The sequence below is a fragment of the Myodes glareolus genome, chromosome 13, assembly GCF_982192425.1.
Source record: "Myodes glareolus chromosome 13, mMyoGla1.1, whole genome shotgun sequence".
NCBI lineage: Eukaryota > Metazoa > Chordata > Mammalia > Rodentia > Cricetidae > Myodes > Myodes glareolus.
In genome coordinates, this window is record NC_142038.1 from 55,164,087 (window position 1) to 55,191,452 (window position 27,366).

Consider the following 27,366-nt stretch of genomic DNA (forward strand, 5'->3'; position numbering starts at 1 on the left):
CCTGCCTCCAGCCAACTCCGTCTATTTGGACAAGTAATGAAGACTTCTGGGAGTCCTCTCCTGCAGAATGGAGGGGACAGTAAGACAGTTTTATCACTTATGGCATCCTGAGTTTGATGAAATATGGAAATACTTTTGAGTGTCCTCTCCATGAACAAGCTATAATATGTTTGTCTGTTTGTTGGTAAAGGTTCCCATTCCTCTCTCAGCCAGTCACTGTGACGCTAAAATGAGACCGCATTTGCCAATCTGCTCAAACATGCTCAACCCTCCCTTCCCCCATCCCTCTCTTCTAGACAATTTCTTTGGTAGGCAGAGGTGAGTATTGAACATATGAAGCCTTACAGAACCGGGAACAGAAAACCTTTTTGTTTGTTTGTCAGGGGAGAGGGAGGTTCAACACTGAGGGCTAAAGCAAATATTTGTGGTTATGGATTAACCCAACTCCCAGACTGACATGGCGGCACCAGGACGAAATTGCAGTTTCTCCTTGGCCCACCCCGGTAAGTCCCCCTCAAGGCAAGACTTTGAAAGGCTGTGGAGGACTGAAAGGGGAAGAGAGTCAGGCTGTGAGGAAGGGGGAAACCTTGAGCCAAGGATCTCCAGATTGACTGAAGCTTGGGGCCAAGGGAAACAGGGCCCAGACTCTCTCTAGACCAAAGTATGGATTGACATTCCCTATAATTCAATTGACCCTCACAACACATCCGAATATGCAGATCAAGTGGAGCTCAGTCCAGGGGATCTCCATGACTCAGAGCCACCCTCAGAAGCGTCTCAATATCCAGAACCCCCACTACCTCACAGCACCCTGTTCTCTAAGACGGAACCTATAAACCAGGAAGTCAGTGAAGGAGGAATGGAAGGCCGGGAGGGGCTGTGCAGCTGGGACAAGCAGGCCTGGCCACCTGGTCTTGGGAACAGTAGAGGTCTTGAATGGTGACCATTGGTTTGGAGTACAGGTTAAGGTTCCAGAGCTAGGACCACATAGGCTTGTCCTTAAAACCAAACTCTGCCCTCCTCTTAGGTGTAGGTTTGTAATAAACTATTTATCTCCTCTGTGCTTCTGGGTCCCTTCCCGGGAAATGGGGCTGAAAACATTACTGCCTACCTCTTGGGTGGTTGTAAACCTTGACCGAGCCAGTGACAGTGAGTGGAGACTGTGTGGTGTGTGTGGTATGTGTGATGTGTGTGTGTGTGTGTGTGTGTGTGTGTGTGTGTGTGTGTGGTGTGTATGTAGTGTGTGTGGTATGTGTGTGGTGTGTGTGGTGTATGATGTGTGTGTGGTGTATGTATGTTATGTGTGGTATGTGTGTGTATAGTGTGTGTGGTGTATGTATGTTATGTGTGGTATGTGTGTGTATAGTGTGTGTGGTGTGTTCTAGTGTTGGAGGATTGAACCCAGAGTCTTAAACATGCTAATTGTGTTCTCTCCTACTGAGCTGCAACCCCCATCCAGTATCCAATACTTCTTTAGCAGCTTGGAGGAGAGGTCGGGAAGCTGGGAAGATGACTCAGTTGAAAAAGTGCTTACCTTGTAAATGCGAGGACCTCAGTTGTAGTCCTAGAACACATGTTTTCTTTAAAAAAAAAAAAAAGTCATGTGTGGTAGCACACACTGAAACTCCTATTGCTCGAGAGCAGAAAGAAGCAGATCTTGGGCTTGCTGACTAACCAGCCTACTTGATGAGTTCCAGGCTGTGAGACTTGTCTCGAACAACAAGGTGGAAGCCAGGCAGGGAGGCGCACCCCTTTAGTTTCAACACTCGGGAGGCAGAAGCAGGCAGATCTCTATGAGTTCAACGCCAGCCTGGTCTACATAGCAAGTTCCAGAACAACCATGACGTCCTCAGAAAACAAACAAACAAAAACTTGGGGAGAAAAAGTGGACAATGCCCGGGTAAGGGCATCCAAGGTCCCTGCTGGTATCCACACTGCACATGCCTGTGCACACACGGGGGCCTGCTGCTCTCCACACTGCACACGCGTATGCACACACAGGGGCCTGCTGCTCTCCACACTGCACACGCCTGTGCACACTTGGAAGGCCTTCTGTGGGTCCCTATTCCAGCAACGCTTCATGGAAGAAAGATATTTTATCTATTTTACACTTAAGGCATGGAACGTATAAACATCTTGTCAAATACTGAGCGCTCTCTCTCTCTCTTTCTCTCTCTCTCTCTCTCTCTCTTTCTCTCTTTTTCTCTCTTCTGCCCTGCCCCCACCCATGAACTGGAATTTGCCCCCAGGAAGTGACTTCTCTGTTTTCAGGTAGCTGGTGTGTATCTAGCTTTAAAGGCCAAATGACTGTTTGTCTGTGAACAGTGTAACCTACTCTGAGCCCCAGCTGCCACAGAGACAGTGAGCGCACAGAGATGTCCTTCCTTTCCTCCCTTTCTTACTTTTTCTTTCATTCTTGTGCATGTGCACACACACAAGGGGAGGCAAGAGATAGATCTCAGGTATTTTCTTCAGGACCTATTCACCTTGTTTTTTGAGACAGGGCCTCCTATTGGTCTGGAGCTGGTCAACTGGAGCTGGACAGGCAAGCTAACAATCCTGGCTTCTGGCCAGCCATCCACAGGGTTCTGCTTGCCTCAGCCTCCCCAGTACTGGGATTGCAAGAACATGCCACAACACCTAGATTTTCATTTTAACTTTACATGTGTTCTAGGGCTCAGACTTAAGTCTTCATGTTTCTACAGCAAGTGCTTTAGTGAGTAAGATGTCTCCCCTGCTCAGGGATGACCCTTTCATTCCATTTTCGGGGGTTGAGGGCAGAGCAACTGTGGATGTCCTTGGAGCTTAGAGGTTCTCCTCAGACAGGTGTCAGCAGCTCCAGGATGTGGCAAGTCAGACTCTTCCTGCTGTTCCTGTCCACCTGGGGGATTTCTAGCACACCTCTTGGTAAGACGGTCTCCACCCCTGTGCAAAACCCTCAGAACCTCCACTGGTTTCCCGTGGCGCCAGCGTAAATGGACCTGTCTAGAGTTGCCTCAGCTATCCCCTGAACTTGGGTCCGTCCCTGAGTGCTCTGTCTACCAAGTCCTTTTCTAGCCTGCCCTGCCCATCCCAGCTCCCTCCCTCCTCTGCTACCTCAGCTCAGGTGGCCACATCCTCTTCTACACTCACTGCCCAAGCCCCTACTGCATGCTTCTGAGTCAGTCCCTCCCTCTCAGCTCTTCTCCTCCTATCCAAGACGGGCATCTCTCAGAGCGGACTGACAGGTTCCTGCTAAGGGGAAGAGATGGGGACTGTAGGGTAGAGGGTGTGGGAAATCAAGGGGTGAGGCAAGCAGGGCTCACTCAGCTATACTGGGAGACGTGTGAGACAGATTTCACTTTGCAGTCTTGGTCTTTTACTGCTTTCAATTATTTATTAGTAGACAGCATTATGTAAGGCTGTTTTTCATGCACACATAACTGAAGTTTTAAAAGCAGCAAGATCTGGCATTCCTAAGCACTTCACTCTGCACAACACGCATTGTTGAGTGTTCCTGGCGTGCCTTCAAAGGAAAGTCTGTCTGTCTGTGTCAGAAGATCCATGCTGCTGTTCTCCCACAGGGATCTGGGAACAGAGCAGAAGAGCAGGGCACAGCATCCTTCCTGGGACGCTCTGAATAATAATAATAATAATGATGATGATAATAATAATAATAATAATAATAATGATGATGATGATGATGATGATAAGGTGAGGTCTTGAGGTCTTCCCAGGCTCTCTCTAGCTGGGGCTCTTCAGATCCCTCCTGGATTCTCTTGGGTCCCTCCACCACGTTGACTCCCATCCCAAAGCAGACCCAGTGTTCTCCAGCAGTGAGCGTGCCCACCAGGTGCTGCGGGCCAAACGTGCCAACACCTTCCTGGAGGAGATGCGGCCGGGCAACCTGGAACGGGAGTGTGTGGAGGAGATCTGTGACTTTGAGGAGGCCATGGAGATTTTCCAAAATGTGGATGACACAGTAAGGCTACAGGGCTAGGTCCAGAGGGTGCGACTCAGGGGTGGGCTGGTGGCTGGATGGGACCTAGAGGAGCAGTGGGCATGATGACCATTGGGGTCCTTCTTAGAGTTGTAGGAGTTGGTGGATGCTAACCTTATTTAAAGGCTTGGTCAGAGCACAGGGGACTATAGGAACCAGGACCCTGAAATTAACGTCAGGGAAAAGAGGGTCTGGGCATCTCTCCAGTGGTCCCTTCATGTGGCCAGGTGGTCTTCACCTCCACGCTGCTCTGTACCTTATGGTTAGGTGCATGACCAGGACTTTTTGTTTGTTTTGTTGGTTTGTTTTGTTTTGTTTTTCAAGACAAGGCTCCTCTGTAGCTTTGGAGCCTGTCCCCGCGGGGCACTCTGAGTCAGTCAGTTGACATTAGAAAGTCCTGGTCAAGCCAGGCGGTGGTGGCACACACCTTTAATCCCAGCACTCAGGAGGCAGAGACAGGAGAATCTCTGTGAGTTTGAGGCCAGCCTGGTCTACAGAGCGAATTCCAGGACAGGCTAGTTAGAATACAGACTCTGAGCCAGCAAGTCATGACTCAAGCCTGGATGGTCCAAAGGGAGCAGAACAATCTTTGAGGACTTTAGATACTTTCCACTGAGGACGCTGCTGTGGGAGTAGATGACCCCGTGGGCAGAGTCCTGTTGCGTGGAAAGGGATGTTGTGGGGTGGGCAGCCAGTAGCACTAAGGCAGCTGTTTGCCTGAAAGCCCTTTCCACTCACTGGACAGTTGGTATCCAGGAGGAGGCAATGCCTTAAGGGTGTCCCCTAGTAGCAGTGCTGGGCCCTCACACTCTACCCTATCTTCCCGCCACAGCTGGCCTTCTGGATCAAGTACTTCGGTGAGTGAGTCCCAGCGGCCTGGATGGATGGATAGTGGAAGCTTGCTCCAGGGTCGGTGGAGGTTGGAAAGGAAAATGGAGGTACCCACATCCCCTACTGTCCCATCCCTCTGTCTTTCACAGATGGTGACCAGTGCGAGGCTCCGCCCTTGGACCACAAGTGCAACAGCCCATGCTGCGGGCATGGCACATGCATCGACAGCCTGGGCAGCTTCAGCTGCTTCTGCGATAAAGGCTGGGAGGGCAGGTTCTGCCAGGAGGGTGAGGGGACCTCCGCGAGGCAGTGAGGTGGGCTGAGGTGGGATCTGGAACTAGTAGGGCCACCACGAGCTGTCTGCACTCCTTTGTCGCACAGAGCGGCAATACCACAACTGCCAGGTGAACAACGGCGGCTGTGTGCACTACTGTCTGGAGGAAGACGGCAGTCGGCGCTGCGCTTGCGCTCCGGGCTACAAGCTGGCAGACGACCACAAGCGCTGCAAGTCTACCGGTGAGCCCAGGCAGGCCAGCAAAGAGCATCTGGCCTAAGGCAGGCAGGGAGGAAGGGCACTCCCCGAAAGCTAACACATCTTTAGCACATCTTGGTATTTAAATGCTAATCATTATAACACTTTAACACATCTTGGTATGTCCAAGACAGGCGGACATACCCCGGCTCCTCCCTTCCCGGACCCTGTATGTAGCCTCTTGTTTATTTGCCAACCTTCAGGCATCCCTGGACATACCCTGGAGCACAGCAGTCTTCTGTTTCTGTCTGTCTGTCTGTCTCTGTCTGTCTGTCTGTCTGTCTCTCTCTCTCTCTCTCTCTCTCTCTCTCTCTCTCTTTTACACATACACACATACACACACACGCTGAGCTGACCTAGGAACCAAGTTGTTAGTATCTTTCCCCATCCACCCTTCTGGTGTGTGTTACTTCCTCGTAGAACATTGGTTCTGCCTTCCTTTTAGATTTTCCTTGGATTTTTCTTTTGGATGAGTTTACTTATGTGTGTAGTGTAAGAAGTCAGAATAGCCAGGCAGAGAGGTCACTCTTTAATGTGCCTTTAATCTCAGCACTCGGGAGGCAGAAACAGGTGAATCTCTGAGTTCGAGGCCAGAGGAAGTACTAGGACAGTCTACACAAAGAAACCCTGTCTCAATAAAAAACAAGGAGGAGGAGGAGGAGGAGGAAGAGGAGGAGGAGGAGGAGAGGAAGAGGAGGAGAAGAGGAAGAAGGAGGAGGAAAGAAAAGAAAAGAAAAAGAAAGTAACTAAGATAAAAATTATTTAAAGAAATAGGCTTTCCCCTATAAAACCTTAGCAAAGTGTTATAATGATTAGCATTTAAATATCAAAAATTTTTTAAAAATGGTTTTGGTTTTGCTCTCAGACAGGATTTCTCTGTGTATCCCTGGCTGTCCTGGAACTCTGCTCTGTAGACCAGGCTGTCCTTGAACTCCCAGAGATCCTTCTGCCTCTGCCTTCTAAGTGCTGGGATTAAAGGTGTGAGCCAACATCACCCCGCTGAGTTTGAAATTTTTTAATTAAAAATGTTTCAAAAATAATCTGTATGTATAAAATAAATATGTGGCCAAGTGGCAGTGGTCATGCCTTTAATCCCAGCACTTGGGAGGCAGAGTTCAAGGCCAACCTGGTCTACAAAGCAAGTTCCAGAACAGAGAAATCCAGACTCAAAAAATTAATCAATCAATCAATCAATCAATCGGTATGTGAGTATTTAATCTGTAAAAAATAATTTTTTACACACTGTATTATTATTATACTCCACCACACACACACTCTTCCCAGTTCATTCGCACCTCCCTCCCATCCTATTCATATCCTTTCTGTCTCTCCTTAAAAACAGGTATCTCAGGAGTAACAGTAAGTAAAATAAGATAAATTTTAAAAGTTGAGATATGACAAAACAGACAAGTAAAAAAGCCAAAGAAAAAGCACATGAAATGCATATAGCTGTACACACACACACATACACACACACTTGCACACTCAGGAATCCCATAGAGACTCAAACCAGAAAGCCATAATATATATTGCTGAGGATCTGTAAGGTTACAGAAAAAGCCCTGGCTTCACACTGTGAAAGAACCTCCATTTAGTTCAGCAGTAAATGGCCAATAGTGTTGGCCATTTACTGCTGGGCATGGAGCCAACCCGTAAGACCTTAAGAGCGGTTTGTTTCCCCAGGAAGGTTCCCTTGGAGAAAACTTACTTTTCATTTGCAAATGGCTATCAGTTGGAGATAGCTTCTGGTTTAGGGATGGGGTGTGTGTCCACTTCTCCCCTCAGCTGATGCAGACCCATGTAGGCCCTGTGCATGCTGCCACAGTCTCTGAGTTCCTACGCTGTGTCTAGAAGACCTTGATCCCTTGGTGTCCTCCATCCCCTCCGGCTCCTACACTCTTTCTGCCTCCTCTTCCACAGAGTTCCCTGAGCCCTGAGGGGAGGAATTTGATGGAGACATCTCGTTAGGGCTGAGTATTCCAAGGCCTCTCGTTCTCTGTGTGTTGTTGGCCTGTTGGACTCTATGTGTCTCATTTCCCGCAGGAGGAAGCTTCTCTGATGATGGCTGAGCAAGGCACTGATCTATGAGTATAACAGAATGTCCTTAGGAGCCATTTTATTGCTTCATTCCTTTAGTAGAACAATAATATTTGGTTTTCCCCTAAGTCCCTGACCTATCTAGTCTCAGGTTTTTGACCACCAAGCAGCATTGGGTGAGGGTTCTGTCTCATGGAATGGCCCTTAACTCAGACATTGGTTGCCACTATTGCAGCAGCGTGTCTTGCAGGGCACTCTGTAGATGGAAGGCTTTATAGCTGGGTTGGTGTTTGACCTTCCCCTTGGGTAGCATGTAGAGTGCCTTCCGGTGCCGTGAATACTAGTCCACCGGGGTGAAGGCCCTAGGGAGGCACCAGCTCTAATTCTCCATGTTCCATGAGATTTGCAGGTGTGATCTTTGGCAACAGAACCTTACTTTACCTTCAGTCTGTGGAGAACCACCAGTATCCTTGGCAAAAGGCTAGGTTGTTTGGAGGTTCCCGTGGGACACCTTTGGCAAAGAAGTCAATTAGATGCAGTCCATTCCTGGTGCTGGAAGCTTCCTTTGGTGACAAGAAATATCCTGTTGTACCTCTGTCTCCCTTATTATTTGGCAATTTCATTTAGATTGCCTTCATATATGTATATGCTATAAGTAACTTCTCCTGTGCTGGGTTTTCACATAGCCCCCCAAATGGCCCATAGTTTTATCCATCCCTCCTCATATTCCCCACCCCATCCCATCATCCCTCCCCTTCCTGTTTGATCCTCCCATTCCAGTTCCTTCCCTATCTATAACTGTCTATTGTTTCCCCCTCCTGGGGAGAGCCATCCCTCCTCCACAGTTCCTCACTCTACCTAACCTCTGTGGTCATATGGATTGTAGCTTGCTTGTCGATAACTTAACTACACATATCCACACACAAGAGAAGATAGACCATCTGAGTTACCTCACCCAGGATGATTTTTTTCCCAATTTCATTCATTTACTTGAGAATTTTATGATTTTATTCATTTATTTACTTTAAAGCTGAGTAATATTTCAATGTGTAAGCGTACCACATTATCTTTATCCGTTCATCCACTGACAAACATCTAGATTGTTTCCAGTTTCTGGCTATTATGAATATGGTTGAGCAAGTGTCTCTGTAGTAGGACGAAGCATCCTTGAAGTATGTGCCCAAGAGTGATATAGCTGGATCTTGAAACAGATTGATTCCCATCTTCCTGAGGACCTGCCACACTGATTTCCATAGTGGCTGGACAAGTTTGTACTCCCACCAGCAACAAACATGCGTTCCCCTTACTCTTCCTCTCGACAGTATGAGCTATCACTGTTTTTATTGATTTTGGACATTCTGCTTACTGTAAGATGAAATTTCAAAGTGGTTTTGATTTGCATTTTCCCTCTAAGAATGCTGAAATTTCGTTAGGTGCTTCACACACATTAGAGTTTCTTCTTTTGAGACCTGTGTTTAGAGCCATACAAAAATTTTTAATTGGGTTGTTTGCTTTCTTGATATACATTATAAATATCAGCCCTCTATCAGATGAATAATTGGTAAAGATCTTTTTCCATACTGTAGCCTGCCACTTTGTCCAAATAATGGTGTCCTTTGCCTTACACAAGCTTTTCAGTTTCATGAGGTTCCAGTTATTAATGCTGATTTTAGTGCCTGAAATATCGGTGCTCTGTTCAGAAAGTCTTTGCCTGTATAAATGAGTTCAAGGCTATTACTTACTTTCTCTTCTATCAGATTTTAGTGTATCTATCAGTGTGTTAAGGTCTTTGATTCATTTGTAGTTGAATTTTGTGCAGAGTGCTAAATAGAGATCTATTTGCATCCTTCTACTTGCAACCATCCAATTTGCCCAACACCATTTGTCTTTCTCTTTCCACCTATTGTGATTGAAAGTTTTGCTGGGTATAGTACTCTGGGATGGCATCTGTGATCTCTTAGAGTTTGTAGAACATCTGTCTAGGACCTTCTTGCTTTTAGAGTCTCCATGAAAAAGCCAGGTTCTAATAGATTTGCCTTTGTTTGTTATTTGGTCTTTCTCTTTTTCAATTCCAGCTTTTAATAGTTTTTTGTCCTTTATGTTTGTAATCGGAAGTTTCTCTCCTGCCCATCTTCTTCCGAAATAATTTACTCAGAGGCTTAATATTACTTATAAATGCTTGACTGATAGCTCGGGTTTATTACTAACTGACTCTTACATTTTACATTAACCTATATTCTTTATTTACACTCTGACATGTGGCAGTATTTTTAATAGCATGGCACATTCATCTCCTGCTCCCTCTACATCTGGCTGTGACTGGCAGCTCTTCACTCTGCCCTTTTTCCCATCATATTCTTACTTTGGTTGCCCCAGCTATACTTCCTGTCTGGCTATTGGTCAATCAATGTTTAATTAAACCAATTTGAGTGACTAATCTTTTTGTTGTTGTTGTTGTTGTTGTTTTGAGACAGAGTTTCTCTGTTGTTTTGGAGCCTGTCCTGGAACTAGCTCTTGTAGACCAGGCTGGCCTCAAACTCACAGAGATCCACCTGCTTCTGCCTCCCGAGTGCTGGAGTGATTATTCTTTACAATATACAAGAGGATTATTTCACAGCATTTACCCATTTTTGTCTAATTAAGAAGGACAGTTTTAACTTTAACATAGTAAAATTGTAAACAACAAAAACAGTTGTCAAGTAAGAATTACAGCGACAGTATCCAGGCTATTTGTATTTCTTTTTTCTTTTTTTCTTTTTTTTCTTGCCATGGAACTTGCAGCTTTGTGTGAGTAACTTTGTTGGTTTTTTTAAATATTTATTTATTTATTTATTATGTATATAGTGCAGGCCAGAGGAGGATACCAAGTCTCATTACAGATGGCTGTGAGCCACCATATGGTTGCTGGGACTTGAACTCATGACCTTTGGAAGAGCAGACAAAGCTCTTAACCACTGAGCCATCTCTCCAGTCCGCTATTTATATTTCTTAAAATTAGAAAAAAATACTCTATTATCTATCGTATCTTTTTTTGTGTGTCCAAAGTTTTACACCTAATTTATCTTTTATCATAACTTAATAAAACTATAACTATTTAGTCTTCTACCTCATCATATACACCAGAAGGTGAAATGTTACCTAATGACAAAAGAATTCAAACTGCCTGAACAGTCACCCAAAGTTCCTCTGTAATGTTGGGGACTGGCCTACAGACAGATTTAACATATCTGACAGACTTTCCTGTGAAGCAGGTAATTTTGAAGGATTGTCCTACCTTGTCTTGGCAAAGTTTAGCAGTCACCTTTTTTTGCATCCTGCTGGTCCAGTTTGGACAGTAACTATCAGCAATTGAGGCAAAGGCAGTTTCTTTGCCCACGTTGCTAGCTTTTGCCAAAAAGAAGACAACTCCATACAGAGTTTCTTTGGTGTCCATCATCCTCTTTAAAGTAATTGTTGCTGCCAGGAACAGCACTGTTCTCACTGTTGAGAAAATTCTAAGTTCTTAAAACATTTTAAATGGCTTTAAAGTGTTTGAAGATTGCTTATCTATCTAAAATATATCTCTGTATAACCTTGAAAATATACCTAACATGACTATAAGTTTGCTATTATAGATGACCATTAATCTTTCTTTCTTAATTATATATTACTCTTTTCTTTTAATGAGACAGGGTTTCTATGTAGCTTTGGAGCCTATCCTGGAACTCACTCTGTAGACCAGGCTGGCCTCAAACTCACAGAGATCTGCCTGTCTCTGCCTCTCACTGCATAAACATATTACCCTAAACAAGAGTAGAAATATACATACAGTATAACAAAATTAACTTTAAATTTATATCAACAAACCAAAATCCATACCAATGTAAAATATATAAGATTAACAATTGTATTTTGGATTAAAGTAATTTCAATAATCACCCTTTCATCCCATCATTTCTACATTCCCCCTCTTTCTTTTCGGAACAAGATCTTGACTCTAATCTCTTTGGTTTAGTTTTTTTCTGATCATTGTTTTTAGCAACTTCTAACCAACCCCCTGAACAATGAGAAACATTCATAATTTATTTTTGGAAACGTGGTTATAGTTCTCTAAACTACTTCCTGCTGATTGGGGGCACTGGGAATCTTTGGAGAACCCTGGAAAGATTTAGGATTATGTCATGTCCTAGCTGGAGTATTCTGTGGGTCTGGATCATCTCAACCAGCAGCCTTGAAGCTATTCTGGAGGTAGAACTCAGAGGAAACTGCAACAGAGACACTCTCCAGAAACATTGGATAAGCTGGGTCACCCATTCCCATCAGAGATTTTTTCTTCCTCAATCAAACCTGATTTTTCTTTACCCAGAATGAATCCACAGCCTCTCATTTCCTAAAATTACATTTCCTAAAGTAGCATATCTTTTGACTTAAATTTTGAAGTCAAGATATTTTTAAAATAGGTAGGTTAGTTTACTCTAGCAGCTTTCATAATCAAATGTCTCTCAGCAGTTATCATTTGTTCATTAGCAGTCAAAAAAATTAAAGACAATACAATACATACAGTACCCAGACTCTCTGTGTATTTCTCATCTCTGCATGACTTATTATATTTGTTTACTCAATTTCTTTTTTAAGGACTTCCTCTGTCCTCTTTCTGTTCTCTCCCAAGCCTACATATATTTTTAAACACACTGTAGCCTGTTTAGAGGGGTTTTTGCCTTAATCTATCTTTACTGCATATCTCTTTCTTTTTCTAACCGTATGACTATTTAAACTGCTAAGAAGCATGGCTAAGACCAAAGCAGTGCTTTGGTGGTTGGCTCCACTCCATTTATTGGTTCTGAGAACTTAACTTCATGGCAGAGGTATCAGTAGAAACCATGTGTATCACCCCACTCTGAGAAGTTTCTGGGTTCACACCTTCATTCCAGAGTTGTGGGTTTGTGCCCCACATTGGGCACCATATGGAATTGGAAGTTTCGCTCCCAACTGCCCACCTGTTTCCAAATGCCCAGCAACTGCTTCCCAAATAATTGACTCAGAAGCTTAATATTGTTTATAAGTGGTTGGCTGATAGCTCAGTCTTGTTGCTAGCTAACTCTTACATTTCAAGTTAGCCCATATGCCTTATTTATACTCTGCCATGTGGCAGTACCTTTATTAGCATGGCACATTCATCTCCTGCTCCCTCTGCATCTGGCTGGTGACTCTTCAATCCACCATTCTCCTTCCCATCATCCTTAGTCTGGTTGCTCCTCCTTTATTTCCTACTTGGCTACTGGCCAACCAGCATTTTATTAAACCAATTCTAGTGACAAATCTTTACAGTGTACAAGAGATTATTCCATAGCATATGTTTACTGTTTTATTAGGTGAGGAGGGAAATTAATTTCTCTGGTACAGTTTGTTTGGTGTTCTATATGCTTCTTGTACCTTGATAGTTATCTCCTTTTTTAGGTTGGGGAAATTTTCTTTTATGATTTTGTTGAAAATATTTTCTGTGCCTTTTGTCTGAATTTTTTCTCCTTCCTATTATTCTTAGATTTGGTCTTTTCTTAGTGTCCCTGGTTTCCTGGAAGTTTTGTGCCCAAATTTTTTTTATATATTTAATGTTTTCTTTGACCGAGGTGTCTATTTATTCTTCAGTGCCTACGATTTTCTCTTCCATCTCTTGTATTCTGTTGGTGAGGCTTACTTCTGAGCTCCCTGCTCAAGTTCCTAAACTTTTCATTTCCAGTTTTCCCTCAGTTTGAATTTTCCTTATTGGTTGTATTTGCACTTGTAAATCTTGAACTGTTTTCTTCCTCTCATTACACTATTTTGGTTTTCAGTATTTCTTAATAGATTTGTTCGTTCCTTTTTAAGAACCTGTAAGTATATTCATAAAAACCATTTTGAAGTCCTTGTCTGGTGCTATGTTCCGGGCCTGCTGTAGGAGGGTTGCTGGGCTTCCGTGGAGACATATTGTCCTGGCTGTTGTTGGTTGTATTTTGACACTGATGGCTAAGCGTCTGTGTTTGGGATGATTGTAATGTTAGGTGCTGGTGGTGTTCTCTTCATTGATTTCTGTTGCCCTTTCTGGCTCTTATGGAGTGCTATGGCTATGGGTTGCCTGGTAGTGGATGCTTCTGGGCTCCTGCCAGGTATGGCCACTGGTATTCAGGGAGTTGCCAGTGCAAGGTGAAGGCTGAGACAACAGGATGGTGCTGAGGGAGCCGTCGGAGATCTTCATGATCTGCTGGGGGGGGGGGCAAGAAAGGAGAGGCTACAATTGGCAGTACGCTACAGAGATGTGGATGAGGCTGGGGAACTGGGTTTGAGGAAGAGGGACGAGGTTGAATGCCTGAAGGTTGTCCACCTGCTTCCCTTCTCCTTGAGATTATTTGGTTGGCTCTCTTCCCTGTGCTTTCTTTGTTGTCTTTATGGATCTCTTACAACATTCATACTTATCACCTCTGCTATTTTTTATATCTGACCTTTCCCCCCCTGAAACAGTCTCCTGTATCCCAAGCTGGCCTTGAGCTCATTGTATTGCTGGGGATGACTGATTTCCTATCCTCCTGCCTCTATCTCCAGAGTTCTGGGACTATGGGTGTGCACACTTGATTTTATTTGGTACCGGGGTGAAACTCAGATCTCTAAGCCAGGCAAGCACTCTACCACCTGCGCTTTGTCCCCAGGCCTGACTTTGCATTTTTTTCAGAAAACTATTTACAACTTTATCTTCTAGTCACTATACAGAAACACACGTTTAAACTGGGTAAATTTTTAGAGATTTGTTTATTTTATGTGATAAGTATTTTTGCTTGTGTGTGTGTGTGTGTGTGTGTGTGTGTATGTGTGTATGTGTGTATGTGTGTGTACCACTTGCATGTCTGTTTTAATTGATCCCCTGGAACTGGAGCTATAGACAGCTGTGAACCACCATGTGGCTGCTGGGAGTCGAACTTGGGTCTTCCAGGGGAGCACCCAGTGCTCCCCAATGCTGAAGCATTTCTTCAGGTCCTAAACTTTGTATTTTGAAATTATACATCTCCAGGAAGTTTCAAGAAGTCCCCACGGGCCTGCCTTCCCGCACACTTTCCTGAAGGCCAGAATCATCCGCAGGCACTTGGTTCGGATCCTCAGGTCTGAACACTGTGGCAGGGTTTGAGGAGAGTGCCTTCAAGGCTGGTGGGTGCTCTCAGTTGCCTTCCAGCAACTAGGAGCAGAACGGGCAGAGACTCTGTCGTTTTTTGCAGCCTGAAGCCCTCTAGCCATTCCACTCTACCACAGAACTGTGTGTAGTCTTTTCTCACAGCCTCAGGTTCCCCTTTTGCAGGAATGAACCTCTTTAGGTGAGAAAAGGGGAGGCAAGCCGTGAGGAGGGCTCTCCAAGCCTCCCTTGTCAGCCGGCACCATGCCCCACCTGCAGTCTTATCTGTACTGCCTCCACCCCGGGGGGTGGGGGGGTTAGAGGACTACAGAAAGGTGCTGTCTGTGAAATCCCAGCTTTTGGGAACTTTGCTACCAGGAGAGACTTTTGCTTCTCGGTTTGCCAAGCCAGTTACTACATCCACCTACTGGCCAGTTTCTGGAATTTCATTGCTGCTGTCTGCTTTCCATTCTGTCATTCCTCACTTGCCCTGCTGATGGTGTTCCTCCTCTTCACCAGCTTAGATTCTCCCAACTAGCATTCAACATGTCTAGGAGCAGACTTCCCAGACCACCAGCCCCTGGATTTCCATGGTGTGCCCACTGCTATGGGAAGAGAGGTTTCAAAATGAATCGCCCAGAGCTGGAGACAGCTTGGCTGGCAGCTCCCATGCAAGCACAAGGACCTGAGTTCGGATCCCCAGCATCTGCATTAAAAAAGCCAGACATGGTTATAGGCGCCCGTAACCTCAGCGTGCTGAGGGGGAGGGCAGAGACAGTAGGATCCCTAGGAGTCACTGGCCAATCGCGCTCTACACTCAGTGAGAGGCTGTCTCAAGAATAAAGTGTAGAAACAAGAAAGACACTCGATGTTGACCTCTGGCTTCTACACGCATGTGCAACTGCACGCATATGCACACACACACAGGCACACTCAGGGACACACACACACAGGCACACTCAGGGACACACACACACCCTTCTGTGGCTGGTAAGATGACTCAGCAATTCAGAGTACTTGCTGTTCTTGCACAGGACCATGATTCACAAGGCAGCTCACATTTATCCTTAGTTCCAGTTCCAGAGAATCTGGTGACCTCTTCCTGCCTCTGAGGTCACCAGACACACGCAGTGTACCTAAATACAGTGTACTTGCAAACATACAGGTAAAACACTCTTGCACCTTTAGAGAAAAAAAAATACTAAGCCTTTTCTCCATAATCTGCCCCCCTACTTTGAGATAGGGTCACATGTAGCCCAGGCTGACTTAAAACTCACTGTGTAGCCTAAGATGACCTTGGACTTCAGACCTTTCTGCCCTACTTTCCCAATGCTGTGGCTACAGATGTGTGTTACTATGCCTGATTCATACAGTAGGGATCTAACCCACGGCCACATGTGTGCTAGACAAGCATTCTACCAACAGAGCTATATCCGCAGACCAGTCCATGTAATTTATCATCTCCCTAGGAGCTTGGTAGTATCCTAACAGGAGCCTTTTTAAATATATCTTGGGGATAATCGATCACCCATAACCCTGGAGTATAATGAATCCACGATCTTTCATCATCAGTTCAGGCACACTTAGGTAGTAATAGTGCTTGGCCAGTTCTTGCCGGTAGGTGGCACTATATGATTTTGAGTCCCAAACTGTACTTCGTGACTCCTCCGTGGTGGCAGCCTAGCCTACAGAGGGCCCTGGGGAGTCATGCCAGGGAGGCCCTTTACCACCTCTCTTTTACTCTCAGTGAATTTTCCGTGCGGAAAGCTGGGGAGGCGGATGGAGAAGAAGCGCAAGAACAGGGACACAGACCCAGAAGATGAACTAGAACAAGATCCGAGGATTGTCAACGGAACACTGACGAAGCAGGGAGACAGTCCTTGGCAGGTGAGGGCACGGAGGAGAGACAGTCTTCTGGGACCCCTGTTGGCGTGAGAGAAGTGTTGCTGCTTGAGGGGGTGAGGGGGAGGGGACAGGGGACAGAGGGGGCTGTTCGGGGGCGGGGAGGCTGGGGTTGGAGCTGGTAAGGATAGGAATGGGCACGTGCAGGGAACGGCATGTGTCTTAGTTACAGTTACTTTTACTGTGACAAAACACCATGGCCAAAGAACCTTGAGAAGCAAAGAGTTTATCTGGCTTACGTTTCTACATCACAGTTCATCAACAGAGGAAATCAGGACAGGGACTCAAGCAGGGCAGGGACCTGGGGACAGAAATTGATGCAGAGGCCATGGAGGGGTGCTGCCTCCTGGCTTTCTCTCCATGCTTGCTCGGCCTTTTCTAGAACGCAGGGCTCCAGCCCACGTGTTGCCCCGCCCACAGTGGGCTGTGCCATTCTCCACCAGTCTCGACTTAAGAAGATGCCCTCCAGTTGGGTCTTACGGAGGCATCTTGTCAACTGAGGTTCCCTCCTTTCAGATTAACTCTAGCTGGTGTCAAGTTGACATAAAACTGGCCAGCACAGCATAGGTGGGAGCAAGCAGGAGGTAGAGCTTCGGTGTTGAGGAAGAGATGGAGAGACAGAGCTTTTGTGGGTGGGAACGACGGTAGGGACTATGTTTCTGGAGAAGGCTCTTGTATAGGAGAACGTGTAGGAGAACGCGAGAAGGGACCTGAGCATCCCAGCTTCGATGTTTCTCGCCTTCGCCAGGCTCTGGAATGAGGAGCAGATTAGTAGTTCACCAATGGGGAGCTTAAAACTCTGGGAACAGCTCAGTAGGATGAGGACCAGGATGCCCATCAGGACAGGGGCAGAGGGAGGCCTGAGAGAGGTGACCCAAGCAGCCTGAGTACCAAAAAGGCTCCCCAGAGAATGTAAGGCCTGTCCCAAGTCCCAGCATGAGAGTGCTTTGACGTGGGTGTGGAAGGTGACTATTGGAACTGCATAGGCTATGTTAGGAAGAGTCCCTGACCCAGGCCGATACCAGACAGTGTCACAAACAGAAAACACTGGGGAAAGACCTGAAGGCTATGTGTGCCAGTGGGACCAGGAACCCAGGAAAGAGTCGTGTAAGACTTGGGTCCTGTGCTACGAACAGTCAGAGGCAGCCTGTGATGTCACTTACAGGCAATCCTTCTGGACTCCAAGAAGAAGCTGGCCTGTGGAGGGGTACTCATCCATGCCTCTTGGGTGCTGACAGCCGCCCACTGCATGGTGAGCTCCAAGAAGCTTACTGTGAGGCTCGGTAAGGGCGGAGGCTGGGTGGGAGCAGCCAGAGGCCTGGGAGGAGCAGGGGAAGCAGGCTTGCCGTCCCAGGGTGGGGATCCTGGCACTTACTACTTAGACTCCACAGAGGATGCTTGGGGGACAGAGGCATCTGGGCTAGCCCCGGCTCACACTGGGACTTCAGTCGGCTGGGGAATTTCTGGTGCTCATTTCAGATCTAGGTCCACACGTTTGTGAGGGGCATCATTCTTCCAGGTCTCCTCCCTGCCACTCCTATGGAGCCCGCTCTGCGTGGGCCTCAGCACCCGGCCGTGGTCAGACCCCCAACACCTTGTGAGCTGCATACAAACTGACAGAGTGGAGCTGTGCAATGTTGGCCCATCTTGCTAGCTGCTCCCCCAAGAGTCTGAGGGTCCCCACGTCTAGGTCCTACTCTGTAACCATTTCTGGGGGGCCTTTTAGCAGACACTATACCAAAAGGAAGAAAAGTGGGTCAAAGTTGTTCAGTTCAGTTCCCAGCACCGATGTAGAATCCAACCATGGTAGAGTATAACCAATCCCAGTACAGGAAAGGCAGAGAAGGAGGCCCCGTGGGCCTGCTGGCCAGTCAGTGTAGCTGGATCTGTGAGCTTCAGCTTCAGTGAGAGATTCTGCCTCCAATTTAAGGTGGAGAGAAATCGAGGAAGACACCAAACATTGACTTTTGGCCTCTGTGTGCACTCACTCACATGCATGTGCACCCTCACACACATGCACCCTCCATGAACACAAGCACATACATACATACATACATACATACACACACATACATACACACACATATACATATGTAAGCACACACATAATAAAAGAAAGGGTGCACTGAGAATGACAAAATTGATACGCGGTACACCACCTACGGTATGGACAATGGCCTGTGGCCCTGCTTCCCAGAACCCTCAGCTGGTAGGGAGGACCTGTCTCTTCTCTGTGGTCCAGATCATTCTTGCTAGCAGCGCCTGCCTGGGGCTTGCTGCTGCTCCCCCTTGGATCTTGCTGCCCTGGAGATGGTCTGTCCAGCAGGGTTGCTCTTTCTTCCCTTCCTGTCTACAGGAGTCTCTGGCTTTTCTGTTCTTTCGATCTTCATTTTACTGTACCATCTGTGAATTCTGAGTGCAGACCAGCCCCCTGCCCCTTAGGAACGTATGCCCAAGGGATCACTGTTCATACTCCTGGCAGGAAAGCTCACCTTTTCTGAGGATCTGAGGCACAGGGACCCAGTTCAGGGCACCACGCAGCTGGGCCGCAGAAGCACCACGGTCAGGCAGGCTCCCCCAGCCTACCCTACTTTGATAGCATCTTTGCCTTGCAGGTGAGTACGATCTGCGACGCAGGGACCACTGGGAATTGGACCTGGATATTGAGGAGGTCCTCATCCACCCTAACTACAGTCGGGTCACCAGTGACAATGACATTGCTCTGCTTCGCCTGGCCCAGCCAGCCACTCTGTCTAAGACCATAGTGCCCGTCTGCCTGCCGAACAATGGCCTGGCAGAGCGGGAGCTCACTCAGGCCGGCCAGGAGACAGTGGTGACAGGCTGGGGCTATCAAACCGACAAGGACAAAGATGGCAGGAGGAACCGCACCTCTATCCTCACCTTCATCCGCATCCCTGTGGCCCCACGAAATGACTGCATAGAGGCCATGAACCATGTGGTCTCAGAGAACATGCTGTGTGCAGGTATCCTTGGTGACAACAGGGATGCCTGTGAAGGTGACAGTGGGGGTCCTATGGTGGTCTTCTTTCGGGGCACCTGGTTCCTGGTGGGCTTGGTAAGCTGGGGTGAGGGCTGTGGGCAACTCAACAACTATGGTGTCTACACCAAAGTAAGCAGCTACCTTGAATGGATCCACAGCTACATTGGCAGCAAGGATGCCTCCCCGAAGGGCCAGAGTCTGTAGCACCCCTCCCTGCTCATCCCTGGACCCCACTCTTAGAGTGAGGCTGGGCTAGTGAATACCACAGCACAGGACATTAAAGGGGCATCCAATAAACATGACAACCTGAGTTCCTGTCTGTCTTTTTATCCTTTTTGCGGGCCATTCTGGAGAAAAGTAACATTAAGTGAGCATCTACTGTGTACCGGGTACTTTACAGAAAGAACCTGCTTAACTCCCGAAACAGTTCTGTGGGGGCGCGGGGGTCCAATGGGATCCGAAGCTGATATAACTTGGGGGTGGTGGTTCATAGAAAGGATTTTTTTTTTTAAATGTGACTCTAAGAGACTAGAACCTTTCTCGGGGCTTCAGAAGGAGCGGGTGCTAGTTGCAGGTCAGAAAAGCTCACCAGCGGCCTCCGGTAGAGGCTCAGAGGGGCCATGTGATGGAGCGGGGATCCAAACCAAGGATGCACTCCCAAGTTCAGCTGTTTCTCTTCTCCATAGTTCCTGGGGCAGCTGGAGTGTGTCGGGTGGTGGGGGTGGGGGGGTGTGTGTATAGGTTGCATGCACATACGTGTTTGGAGACCAGAGGACAACTTCACATGTTACTTCGCGAGCACTGTCTGCTTTTCTTTTCTTTTTTCTTTTCTTGTCTCGTCTCGTCTCGTCTCGTCTCGTCTTTTCTCATCTCTTCTCGTCTCTTCTCTTCTCTTCTTTTCTTTTCTTGCCCCAGGGTCTCTCGCTGGCCTGAAATCGACACAGTAGGCTAGGCTGGCTGGCCAGAGAACCCCCCCAACCCCCCAGCTTTGACAAGAGGAAACAGAGGATCAGTAGCCCACTGGTGAAGTAGCCAGATGCCCACTCCAGGCTGTATCTCCTCAGGATGGATGGGGTCTGTGAGTCCCTCCCCACTCCCCACTCCCCACTCCAGCTGTATCTCCTCAGGATGGATGAGGCCTGTAAACCTCTCCCCACTCCAGCTGTATCTCCTCAGGATGGATGAGGCCTGTGAGCCTCTCCCCACTCCCCACTCCAGCTGTATCTCCTCAGGATGGATGGGGCCTGTGAGCCTCTTCTCTCCAATCCAGAATGCAGACTGGCTTGACCTTTCCCAGATCTGGTGTGGATCTTTTTTTTTAAAAAAATAAAAAATAAAAACAAACCACCTATTAATTGTTTTTGAGATGAGGACTTAGGTGTAGTGAGGAGCTGCGGGCAGGCCTGCTTTTCATCCCACACGGCTCCCACACGACTAGCTTAGCCCCAGAAATAATAACACATAAGTTGTATTCATTTAAATACTGCCTGGCCCATTATCTCTAGAGAGTTAGTTACTGGCTAACTCTCACATCTTGATTAACCCATTTCTAATAATCTGTATAGCACCACAAGGTGTGGCTTACCGGGAAAGATTCAGCATGTCTGACCTGGTGGCTGGCTCCATGGCGTCTGCCTCATAGCCCTCTTCCCAGCATTCTATTCTGTTTACTCTGCCTACCTAATTTTCTGTCCTATCAAAGGGCCAAGGCAGTCTCTTTATTGACCAATGAAAATAACACAATAGACAGATAACCCTCCTCCATCACTTAGGCACTCCATGTCACATAGGTGGAGGTTGGAGGGCTTTTAGGAGTCACTTCTCTCCAATGTGTGCTGTGGGACAATGGTCTTGTACCCTGTAAAGACTTGTTATTTGTATTTTAATAAAATATTGATTGGCAAGTAGTCAGGCAGGAAGTTATAGGCGGGGCGACCAGGCAGGATGTATAGGCAGGGCAACAAGACAGGAGAATTCTGGGAAGAGGAAAGACTCAGTTTGCGGTCATCACCCAGACGCAGAGGAAGCAAGATGAGAATGCCTCACTGATAAAAGGTAGCAAGTCACATGGCTAACACAGACAAGAATTATGTGCTAATTTAAGATGTAAGAGTTAATAAGAAACCTGAGTTCATAGATCAATCAGTCTGTAATTAATGTAGACCTCTGTGTGCTTTCTTTGGAACTGAACAGATATGGGACCAGGTGGGACAGAAATCTCTGCCAACACATGTGGGTTTTGGGAACCTGCTCAAAAAGGCACAATGGAGACAGGACTTACATGAAAAAATCTAAGATAATTAGACAGTAGTCTTAAAACTAGTACAGCTCTATGTGGTTCTAAACTGAGCAAATAATTTTTCTTCTCTGGTTGCAATGGCTAATTTTAGCTGTCAATTTGACTGGATTAGGGAGTAATCGGCTGGTAAGCTATTCTACTTTCAGCTACTATAATAAAAGGCTTGAGGCAGGCCAACTTTATAAAGAAAAGAGGGTTTTTTTTGTGTTTTTGTTGTTGTTGTTGTTGTTGTTGTTTTTAGCTCAGCATTTTAGAGGTAGCCCCGTTGGTTCGACCTCTTGGAAAGGCCGGAAAGCAGATGGTGATCATGGTGACATCATAGTGGAAGCCTTTGTGCCAGAGTCATAGTGTTGGCAAGAAGGCATAGCACAGTTTGGGGGAAGGACTCACGACAACTTGCTTTTGTGATTACTCAGGGTGCTCAGGAGATTGTGGCAAAGAAAATCACTGCCTTCCAAGGGTGGTGACTGTAATGACCTAAGGACTTTCCCTTAGGATTCACCTCTTAAAGGCCTCACATCATCTCCCTGCTCTGGCAAGCTTCCAGCACATGGACTCTTAGGGTCCATGCCTTATCCAGACTGTAGAGGCTGGGTGCGCCTGCTGGAGGAGATCGACAGGCATATGAGTCTGTGGGCTGAGTGGGAAGATCTGCCACCTGTGGGCTCCATCCAGCTAGCCCTAGTAAAACTAAGAGGAGAGAGAAGGGAAGGTCTCTCTCTCTCTCTTGTTAGGACGTTGTGTTGGGGTTCCTAGGGTAACAAGCTTTGAGAATGAATCTATATTATCAAAGGGGATTTGTGAAGGTGTTTACACGGTAGGGGCTGTGTAATCCAGCAGTGGTTCAGCACACTGGAGAGGCTGAGAATCTGTTCAGTGCACAAGAGCAGAGGCCTCGGCAGTCCTATCCATGCTGGGAGGCTGGAGTCACATTCCCTTCCTCCTCCTGTAGAATTCTTCTACTTCCATGTCTTCTGCGTGCATGGCCCAGTGAGTTTTATTTGGATTGCTGATAGGAACATGGGCACCTCACCCAGTGGCTACAGCACTGAAGAAAACGTCTCTCTTCACCAGCAACCTTTAGCTGCCTGTGTCCTCAGGGAGGGGTGAGCCTCATGAGCTCACCCCTAGTTTCAGTATTTTACATATGAAAATCCAGTTTTCCCAGTTCCATAGGTTGAAGAGGTGGCCTTTGTGCCAGTATTGCTTTGGACACCTTTGCCCACAATTATGTGGCTTCAGCTGTGCGGATTTATTTCTGGGTCCTTTATATTCTAGTCCTTTGGCGGATGTGCTTTCTTTCCTTCCCTCCTTTCTTCCTCCGACCCTCCTTCCCTCTCTCCCTCCCTCTCTTCCTTCCTTCCATCCTTTCTTTCTTTGTGCATGAAAATGCGTACAAAGCACATACTGACAAATAATCTCTTCAACATATGGACTGAGAAAACTGGATTTCCTATAGCTTGTTGCCCTGGCAGAGGTCTGCATTCGATCCTCTAGCTCTGGAATGCCAGTGGCCTGCTCTTTGGCAGGCAGTTTTAACTTGTTTTATTGCTTGTTTGTTTGTTTGTTTCTGCTTAGTGTGAAAAGGTCTGTTTAAGCACCCTGCTGGAGAGCAGAGTTTCTTTTATTTTTTCTTTTTTATTAACTCCATCTCCTTTTAATTGTTTGGATAGAATTGTGCTATACATTCTTCCCCCCCCCCCCTCCTCTGACCTCCATGCTCCCAATTTACTCAGGAGATCTTGTCTTTTTTCCACTTCCTAGGCGGATGCATGTTTGTCTCTCTTAGGGTCCTCTTTGCTTCCTAGGTTTTCTGGAGTTGAGGCCTATAGGCTGGTTATCCTTTGCTTTATGTCTATTATCTACTTATGAGTGGTTAGATAGTATATTTGTCTTTCTGGGTCGGGTTCTCTCACACAGGGTGGTGTTTTCTCTTGCTGTCCATTTCCCAGAGCAGAATTTCTTTTTTTTTTATGAGAAAGTAATTTTATTAAATTATAAAAGTTTCCATTTCCGCCCCTCCTCCCAAGAGCAGAATTTCTTAACGCAGCTGTATCCCACCCCTTTATGTCAGCCTTCTCGGGCTCTCCATGGAAATGTAGGCCCACGTTGGAAGACCAAAGTATAGTTTGTTTGCTTTTTTTACACTTTGGGATCCCACCACCCAGATCCCAAATAGACACCTGAGACTTATTCTCACTTATGAATGCCTGGCCTTAGCTTGGCTTGTTTCTAGCCAGCTTTTCTAACTGAAATTATCCCATCTACCATTTGCCTCTGGGATTTTCCTTCCTCTATTCTATATACCTCTCTTTCCTTCTTACTCTGTGACTGGCTGAGTGGCTGGCCTCTGGCATCCTCTTCTTCTCCTTTGTCCATGCCTCCCTCTTCTCCTGAGCCTTGATTTCTCCTCCTGTTCTCTCTGCCTGGCAGTCCCACCTATTTCTCTCTCCTGCCTAGCTATTGGTCGTTCAGCTCTGTATTAGACCATTCAGGTGTTTTAGGCAGGCCAAACACAGCTTCACAGAGTTAAACAAATGCATCATAAAAGAATGCAACACATCTTTGCATCATTAAGCAGATATTCCACAGCATAAATGAATGTTACACATCTTCAAATAATATTCCACAACAGGAAGCAGCCTGCTCATTCTCCCCAGGGCACAGCTTCCCAATGGAGCTGGGTCCTTTACACAGCTATGTACCATCTGCCCAAAGGAACCTCCTGCTGCCTCTTTCTGTCACTTTTTTTCAGAGACAGCCCAGCTGCACTTCATGAATGACCTGCTCACCACGCTAAGTAGTTAATGCATTAGATTGGATGGAAAATAAGACCTTGAGAAAACTCAACTTTGTTATAGGAGTTATCAATTGGTAGTATGATTTACACAGCTGGAAGTGTCCTGGAATAGATTCTGAAAATGTTGGACTTATATTATGCTACAGGGATATGTTGGTTTCTAGAACTCAGATTTTTTTTCATTTGTTAATATTCTATGTAATAACCCCCAACTACCACTCCAAAGGAGGATAGAAATCTGAGTTACATGAACCAGAAAAGGTGAGAAAACACCAGAGAAATCATTAATACACATTTTTGGTTGGAATTTTTTTTTTTAAAAAAAATCCTTTTTCTGATGTTTATCCATCTGTGGAAGGAATGAAATGGTTTGCAAACATTTGACTTGTGGAGAGAGCATTTATCCACACTGTAGAAACAGGAGTGCTTTTCAGAGAGGCCACACTACATTAAGAGAATCTCTGTTGTTAGCCAGCATGTGGTGCACACCTTTAATTGCAGTACTAGTAGGCAGAGGCAGTTGGATCTCTGCGAATTTGAGAATCCAGCCTGGCCTACAGAGCAAGTTCTAGGCTAGTCAAAGCTATATAGTGAGGTCTCGTCACAAAACAACTGAATATAGAACCAACAACAGGCCACCGCTGAAGCTGTCACTGTTGTGTTAGGTCGGGGGTAGCTTGAAGACACAGGAAGCAGAAAAAGCAGAAAAGAGACTACAGACACTGACTCAGCAACTGAACTGGCTGTTTCAGACATCAGTGGGCAGGCACAGTGGTAACGGAGTGTCTGCAAAGGGGAAGGGGATTCTTGGGGTTATATGGGAGACTTCAGAAATACAACTCCTGGGGCTATATCCAGGCCTGCAGTTTCTCTCTCCTGGAGTTGTTAGTCCAAGCAAGGACATTTTATCTTTAGAAACTGCTTTGCCCAGCTGTCAAGATGTGAGTCATAGACAATGACTGAGTTTGGCAGTGGCAATGACGGGTAAGGGACTGTGGAGTTTCAACATAAGGCTTCGGTCAGGGGCTGGTAAAGTTTGTTCAAGGTTTATTTCATTAGCTATATGGAGACAAACTGCCACATTTTTGCTTATTAAGTGGTGACATATTTATCATTGTTGCTTTGTTTTTACTTTTTAAAGATTTATTTTATTTTGTGTGGAGTGTTTTCCCTACATGTTCTATGGACACCATGTACATGCCTAGCACCTGTAGATGTCAGAAGAGGGCATAGGGCCACTTGGAACTGGAGCTATGGATGGTTGTGAACTACCATGTGTGTTCTGGGAACGGAACCCTGGTCTTCTGCAAGAGCAACAAGTGTTCTCAATGGCTGAGCATTTTCTCTAGCCCCAAGTGGGAAATTTGTGTTTAACAGAATTTTCCATTCAAAAATGTTTACAGGGCAACAAAATGGCCCAGCAGGTAAGAACACCTGCTGCACAAGCCTGGAAACCCAAACCCCACGCCTGCCGCCCCTGTGAAGGAGCCGGGTGTGGTGGTATGCGCCTATAGTTCCAACACTCCCATTCCAAGAAAGAACTGTCTATAAGCTTGTGGACCAGCTAGCTAGCCTGTGGTATACAGCATGGCAGGAACAAGAGCAACCCTGCCTCAAAACAAACTGAAAAAGAGCTGCCCCCTGGTCTGCTAATACACCCCGTGACGTACAAATGTCTACTTATACACGTAACCATATATAAACACACACATACAGAACACTAAAACACAATTTTAAAATGTTTCTTATATGGAAGTAGAACAAAGTAGAAACGACCAATTATTAGATGCTGGTTTATTGATTTATTCAGCAATTCACATAAAGCACTGCCTGTACTGTCTGTTTACCAAGCATGACTTCACTTGCTACCTGGAACAGAATGTCCTGGAGAAACAGCTGAAAGGTCATTGCCCTTAACATCCTGGTGACTGCCATATATACTTCTATAAAGTCTCACTTGCTAGCCCAGCTCACCTTATGGTTTGAGTATAAAATGAGAAGACAAACGGCCCAGGACTGAAGCCTTCCAGTAGCTATTCTGGTTCTGGCCCACCAGTGAGAGCTCTTCCATGCCCATCGATGCCAGAATGCTTATTCCAGAACGATTCCAGCAACAGGATCATTTCACATGATGATACGGGGGCTGTTTATGGAACAGCGTGTGTTGATGTTTAAGTATGAAGCAATATACTGCTGGTAATGATGAGTGCATTCATCAGTCCCTGAGCAAAACTGCCAGATAAACACAGAGATTGTACTTTCATCTTCAGCACATCAGAGGAGTGTTTCAAAAGCAGTTAGGGCAAATATTAACTGAAACAGCACACATTTGTGGTTGACCAGACTTTCCTGCCACCGCACAATATTGTTCTTCTCAGCAATGTCACTGATGCATGAGGAAAAAGAGATAAAAATTCATAAGTTCAAGCTTAGATTGGTCAAAATAAGAAGTGATTGTCTACTCGGCTATATATGAGATGGCCATATCACCCCCTCCAAGGCTCAGGGAACATCAGAAGGGGCAGAAATAATGTGAGCACCTGAGGACGCCGTGGAATGTTGTAAAACGCTGTCTTTCAGGAATGGCATGGATGCTGCCTTTTTATTTTTTATTTTTGGCTTTTTGAGACAGGGTTTCTCTGTGTAGCCTTGCCTGTCCTGGAACTTGCTTTGTAGACCAGGCTGGCTGGCTTGAACTCAGAGATCTGCCTGCCTCTGCTTCCTGAGTGCTGAGATTAAAGACATATGCTGCCACCACCACACACCAAAATCTGATCATGTAGGAGGGATGGGCTCACCAGGCTCCACCCCTAATGAAGAATCTGTTAACTAGTCTGTTAACCTCTATTGAAGGTAGTTTTAACTGTTGCT

At 46.2% G+C, this 27,366-nt stretch overlaps 1 protein-coding gene and 1 long non-coding RNA gene across 5 annotated transcripts; one reads left to right on the forward strand and one right to left on the reverse strand.

Annotated features, from left to right (window-relative positions):
* The first annotated feature begins 365 nt into the window (after positions 1-365).
* On the forward strand, positions 366-19,706 carry Proc (protein C, inactivator of coagulation factors Va and VIIIa). 4 transcript variants are annotated; one of them, XM_048442547.3, is made up of 9 exons: positions 366-503; positions 2,827-2,907; positions 3,795-3,961; positions 4,812-4,836; positions 4,960-5,097; positions 5,192-5,326; positions 16,241-16,380; positions 17,561-17,678; positions 19,011-19,706. In XM_048442547.3, the coding sequence occupies exons 1-9, from the start codon at positions 458-460 to the stop codon at positions 19,598-19,600; spliced, it is 1,440 nt and encodes a 479-aa protein (XP_048298504.2). In that variant the 5' UTR covers positions 366-457; the 3' UTR covers positions 19,601-19,706. The 4 variants fall into 4 exon arrangements, with proteins under 4 accessions (XP_048298504.2, XP_048298505.2, XP_085556141.1 ...); XM_048442548.3 differs by having other exon boundaries at positions 3,798-3,961; XM_085700015.2 differs by having other exon boundaries at positions 367-503; positions 2,823-2,907.
* LOC148120030 (uncharacterized) lies at positions 16,602-27,078 on the reverse strand. The gene is made up of 3 exons (XR_015734723.1): positions 26,470-27,078; positions 20,153-20,325; positions 16,602-17,146 (listed from the first exon to the last, which is right to left on the reverse strand). It is a non-coding gene; the product is annotated as an uncharacterized LOC148120030 (long non-coding RNA).
* Positions 27,079-27,366: the final 288 nt, after the last annotated feature.